Source organism: Cariama cristata, unplaced genomic scaffold (assembly GCF_000690535.1).
Source record: "Cariama cristata isolate BGI_N322 unplaced genomic scaffold, ASM69053v1 scaffold1305, whole genome shotgun sequence".
Lineage (NCBI taxonomy): Eukaryota > Metazoa > Chordata > Aves > Cariamiformes > Cariamidae > Cariama > Cariama cristata.
The window spans coordinates 24,955-30,954 of record NW_009618991.1 but is presented as its reverse complement, the minus strand read 5'-3'; the positions used below and the strand labels follow the sequence as shown (position 1 = coordinate 30,954).

Below are 6,000 nucleotides of genomic sequence, written 5' to 3'. Positions count from 1 at the left end.
TCAGGGTTAAACACAAACTTGTGGTTCCTTTGGAGATTGTTTTGTCTATGAAGCTATGGGCTACTTTGGCAATAAGTATTTCTCATCCCCTTCCTTCCTCTATAAGCAGTTTTTATAAATCTCATAAAAAGTAGTTGGACAAGGGACTGAAATTCAAGCTCCTTCCTCCTCAGAGAACTTCTAACCAACAGTTACAGCGTGAACGCGGATTAATTTTCTCTGCCTCCCTGGCCCAGTGAATACGGATGTATCCACGAAGACTGACAAGGCTTCAGTAGAAGGGACTGGAACATCTCTTTTTTTTAATGAAGACTGTGTGTCTTCGTGGTTGGGGTCTTATACACAACACCAGAAACATAAGCAGGAACGTAAGGTAAGGTGAAGGACTTTGCATAGCCTACAACCGTAACGATGGAGAAAACTTAATTTTACAAATCTTAGCATAGCTTGCTAGGGTTAAATTAATGCTTTTGCAGACAAAGAACAGATATGACAGAAAACGCATTTATTTAAATTGCTGTACAATGGAAATCTCAATCATTTTCAAAAGCCAGCTGAGGGAGAAGTGACTCACATAGCTTGTATACAGGAAGCCTCTTTGCAGTTTTCAGTGCCAAATTTCTTTTTCTCTGAATACATCACTTGTGTGAGTGCAGTTATCTGCTGAGTGGCAGCAATGTGTTTGGCAGTACATAAACATGGAGAAAGACATGGTTCCTGCCCTGAGGAGCTTACAATCTAAAATGTGACATGGACAATACTATTCCAACATATAACAATCAACTGAAATATCATCAGTCAGATATAAGACCCATTTTAATAAGCAATCTGAATACCAAATATATATATAAAGGCCACAGGTAGGACAGAGTGGTGTCTTTGTTCTGTTTTGTATTTATATGTTCGTAAGTCTACAGGCATGAAAGGCAGTGATGGTTTGCTTGAGAGAGTGATTTTATTTTCTTTGGCAGAGCTGCCCCAGCTTGTGCTTCCTGAACAAAAATAAGGAAAATTAGATTAGAACTTAGCACTCCTCCTTTGATTTTACATGTCTGAACACTGGATAACATTTGGATTAATTAATTCCCATGCAACAGAAGAACCCAGATTTGGGAGAGGTAGCGTCAAAGAAGCGATGGATTTTCTCTCCTGTTGAGGCACTGGGTCTCCACATCAGCGTATGGTTGGTAAAACCTATGGCAAGAGTTAGCTGGGAATCCTGCTGGTTCTAGAAAGAGCATATCACACTCTGTGTCTGCAGTCAGGAGGGAGTCCCACCACTCAAGTGAAAATCTGTTGGAAATTCCAACTTTCTTGCAGGTTAACAGTTTTTCCCTAGTAAGTGATTGTCTGGTCTTTATCTCTGTGCAGAGGAGAAGGGACAGTAGGAGGAAGAAGAAAACCTGAAAATTAAATTTGAAACCACGTGCTGACAAAACTTGAGCAATGCTGGATGCTTACACATCTATACAGGCACAAATTCTGCCTCCTAGATGGTTCCTGTTACAAGGTTTTAAAGTCACACTTGGCCTGGTTTCTAAGGCAATCCGAGTAATTTTATAGTGTGTCATATTTCTGGTCAGATACCTCTCCCTTCCCCAGTAATTTTTTTTTTTTAACATTTCAACTAAATTTGAGAGAGGGCTTCATTTGAGACATGAAGCTCCTAAAAGTTTTGGTGAAATCAGTAGCTGAGTAAGAAAGGAGAGGGATGAATTCTTATCCCAGATGAAAGAGAAGCTGCAATCAGTCTAACAGGTAAGTGTACTTTTCGCCCACCAGTTGGGTACTTTGTGCATCTCTACTGACCACTCAAGCAGTACACACCTACAGCGCTGCTCTTTGGGTTGCTCATACTTGGGGGTCGCAGCAGAGACCTGGGGGTACCGTAGGAAGATGCTAAGGAATATGCCCAAAGCAGAGATCAGAAGCCTGTCAGGGAGGTGAAGGTTGTAAGAGCGATGGGGAATGGATCAAAGGGCCTGCGGTATTTGGTGGATATTAGGGATCACAGAGACCGCTGTGTAGGAAAGTCAGAGCCATTGGTGCCACAGAATTGGGGAGAACTAACAGATTCGTTAAGGGCAATAGTTCTGACTAACCGTCATGTGTCAAATGTATAATACCTTTTCTGGTTTCGTACATTCTTCCCATTCTTGTCATTGCGTATAACAACAATATGCACAAAATTTTCAAGTTTATGTTACTTTAAGGACATTTAGAAACTGTGCTGGGTATCTTAAAATAGTTACCTGAAAACCTGTTCAAGAAAGAATGTGTCATAGGGAAGTGTACTAAGACTCTTCTTGCTCCTCCACCTCTTCCTCTTCTTCTCCCTCTTCCTGCTTTTCTTCTTCTTCTTCTTCCTTTTTTATAGAAAATAGTTGTAGTTATCACATAGGAATTGAAGGAAAAATGAACAGTCTTGAAATGCAGAGCTCTGCTTTTGCAACTGTTCTGTTTCTAGCAAATGCAATATTATTTGAGCTTCAAAAATAGAACAGAGAACTAATGTATAGAGTTTTTAATCTTAACATGCCAGGGCTCTAGCTTTGTGGAGCTAATTGGCAAGTGCTGGAATATAAAAACCCTCTTCTTAGAGGGGTTAGAACATGGTACGTGGGTAAGCTGTACATAGATGCTCAAGATCAAACTGAGAATATGAAATACATGTAAATACGACAAAAAGTTTAGTATTTTTAATGATATGCTTTCTTGGAGCAGTAAATAAGTCAATATTCATGGCACAGGAACTTGACTTCTGAATAATCTAAAATTCATTCAGAGTCAGATAATACAGCCTTGTTTCTGTTTCAAAAGTTCTTATTTCTCTCTTTTATAGAAGAGAAATGGCACAATTTAAAGGTAATAGCCCTTTGCTTCAGTCAACGAAGTGAATAGTTATCTGAAAGCTTGCCTTTATGTAACACAGACAACAATCTGTGCTTATTGTCTTAAGAGGTAGTAAATGAAGCTTTCAAGTGCAGTCCTACTCTGAAAAACAACTGAAAATTGCATTGTAGGCTTCCCTGCTCCTTCTCTTCCAGCAAACTCTTGCTCAAAGGCGCTCCTTCTGTGCATATAACCAAGCTTTATCCCAAAACGTCATACCTTCATATACTGCCTGGATTACAAAAATTACGGGAATTTCTTCCTGACATAATCAACCAATCAAAGAATGCATAATTAGTTTTCAGTCAGGACTGCAGGTAGTATATGAGCAGCACAGACCTTAGGTTTTCCTCTCAGACACATACTGTCTGTACGAGAGTCACATCTGAGTCGCTGAAGTAAAATCCTGTTTAAATATGTGCTTGGGAATGGACCTGTTGTCATCAGATTCCTGGTTTGAATTGTTGTTTTTCAGGGAAAACCATTGCACTAAGGGATCGTCCCTGCAAAACCAGAAATGTAACACGAATATCTGCACAGGTCAGCTGGATTAGAAGTTCTCGCGCCGAAGGAATATTGCCTCTTTCGGCATCTTCCCCCAGGAAAGGTGCCTTTCATTAGCGCTCTTTGAAACAGGGCCAGGTAAGTCCACAGTCAAGCAACATCTTACAGATATTAACTACTTCAGTTCAAAATTCAAGTCAATTTACCTTTTACAGAAAAAAAATGGGTATTTTTCTGGCTTGGAGCATTAGTTAGTGGTGCCAGGGTGCACTAACCAGCCTTAACGGCCCTCGCCAGCCTCACCAGGAGCCCCCAACGCTTTGCCCATGGGTCCAGGAGCTCCATCCCAGCTGCCAGGACCACCAGGCAGAACTCTGACCGCGGGCGTTTGTACGTGTACACAGGTATAGATGCACATATTGCAGTTTGGAAGTGGGAAGAGGTGAATGTGTTCTCTTATTAATTGCAGGTTTGTAGTGGAAAATAGCCTAAAGTAATGATTAGTTTTACTGGGAATGTTGAAGAAATATTCAAGGCATAAATTTGCAATGCTGGGTCAAGCAGAAAAGCGTATAAGGATTTGCACCTGGCTCTTACAAATTCTGGCAAGGAAAATATTCCCTTTATAGGCAGAACTGCCTAAATTGTCAGAACAACTCTTTCACCCTCACAACACTGAAAATGTAATCAGCATGGTGTCGGTTAGCAATTGTCAAAGATATAGCTGTCTTGGGAGTCCTTGGCAAATTTTATGAAAGAATCTGTGAAAGACAATTTCTCTTTCATTTACAGTTTTCAATGACTAAAGGCCTATCCTTGTTCCCAAACAATAAGACTGTGATATGACCAATAATTATCTCTAGCAGAATATAATACTAGTATATTTAGTTTCAAGAATAAGAATTTACTAATTTTTGAGTGAAGCAATGAGACTGAAACGGAATTAAATGCACATAATCAAAAGATGAAAGCAAAATGTCCAAATATACTATACCCCTGTTGCTTCATGTTCTTCTTTGCTTTCCTACATAAGAGATACAAAAGAAAATGTTTAAAAGATAGATCAAAGAAAGGTTATCAGAGGTCATATAGGCAAAACACAGCAGAAATTAAACACTGAATTTAGGAAAATTACACAGAATTCAGTGGATTTATTTTAAGATAATGTCCTCCAAATTAACTCACAAAGCACATTTAAGCTAAGCTTTTCCTTTGAAAAAGAGCCATAAAATCATTAAATACAGCTCCCCTTTTCTCAGTTACTTCCAATCAAATCTGCTTCATTGACAAGCAAAGCATTACAGCTGGGGTTTTGTTTGCTTTTTCAGGTGGTTTTTGGTTTGGTTTGTTTTTTTGGTAATTAGCTGGTCTGCAAAATGAAAGTTAAATCAGAATTATACAGAGTCTTATCTATGTTATATATCATCACTCAGAATCTGGCTTGCAATTCCGTGTTGTAGGCTGGAACAGATGCCTTGGCTCAAAAGTACCGGGGAGTAAGAAATAATGCAAGCTGGGTTTAGACTGTAGATTGGGCAAAAATGATGAAGAGAAGAGAGATAAAAGAGAAAAAAATATTCATGTTCAGTGAATAGAATTTGATGTTAGATACCAAGCTGGTTACTGGAGAGAAGAGCTAATCTTACACAAAATCCCAAAGAAAAATGAGCAAACGGGATAGTACCATGCAGCGGGCACGGGCGGTTGATACGAGTTTGCATAGAATGAGTTGAGATAAGGAAGCGAGCTGCAGTGCCAGGGTTTATACATGGCCTGGGGAACTGCGGAGATAGGATACAGACTTCCATTATAATATGATTTTTTAACATGTTTCTAAAATAATTCCGCCCTGAAGTGAGCCTAATCTGTACTGCAAACTGATTTAACTGGGACACCACTTAAAAAATATTCTAACCTCCAAGCTAAAACCTAAAGTTAAAATCAGAGAGTAAAAATGAAGAAAAAATATTACCATCACATCTAGTGACCAGCAGAGTCCTTGCTGTGCCATGTGCGTGGGAGGTCACAGTCTCTTCCTCGAAAAACTCAAAACGAAAGGATAATTACCATCACATCTAGTGACCAGCAGAGCCCTTGCTGTGCCATGTGCATGGGAGGTCACAGTCTTTTCCTCGAAAAACTCAAAACGAAAGGACAGACAAAGCAAGAAAAAGGGACACTACATCCAAACAAAATGGTTCCTCAACCTTCTCCATCAGAGGAGGGGCATCACGAATGAAAAAAGATTAGGAAGCAGTCAAGGATAAGCTTGATGAAGTGATTAGGGAAGGAAAGTATGCAATAGGTTTAAGGCAAAAAAACATTTCATAATCTACAGCAATCCTAGTGCAGCTGTCCCTTAGTGACCCAGGCTGAAAGCTGCTCCTTCTACAGCAATCCTAGTGCAGCTGTCCCTTGGTGACCCGGGCTGAAAGCTGTTCCCGTTACTTACTACTGGATGTGTGTAAGGGACTTTCTATTTCGACATCTGCTCCGGGTTTTCCTGGATGTTTGTGTGAACGTGGGGCTGGAGGTTCTGCAGCTCCGGCAATCTCGTGCGAGGTGGGTGAAGAGCAACCTGTCGCACCCTGCACTTATCCCTCC

At 40.1% G+C, this 6,000-nt stretch overlaps 1 protein-coding gene across 1 annotated transcript in view; it reads right to left on the bottom strand.

Moving 5' to 3' along the window:
- Positions 1 to 486: 486 nt before the first annotated feature.
- The window catches only part of SH3BGR (SH3 domain binding glutamate-rich protein), a 28,182-nt gene continuing 22,668 nt past the window's right edge, over positions 487 to 6,000 (bottom strand). The window contains exons 5-8 of the mRNA XM_009701055.1: positions 4,391 to 4,420; positions 3,087 to 3,124; positions 2,253 to 2,366; positions 487 to 992 (exon numbers count right to left, since the gene is read on the bottom strand). Of these exons, the coding sequence (XP_009699357.1) occupies positions 956 to 992; positions 2,253 to 2,366; positions 3,087 to 3,124; positions 4,391 to 4,420 (219 nt within the window). The 3' untranslated portion in view covers positions 487 to 955. The remainder of the gene's footprint in view (positions 993 to 2,252; positions 2,367 to 3,086; positions 3,125 to 4,390; positions 4,421 to 6,000) is intronic.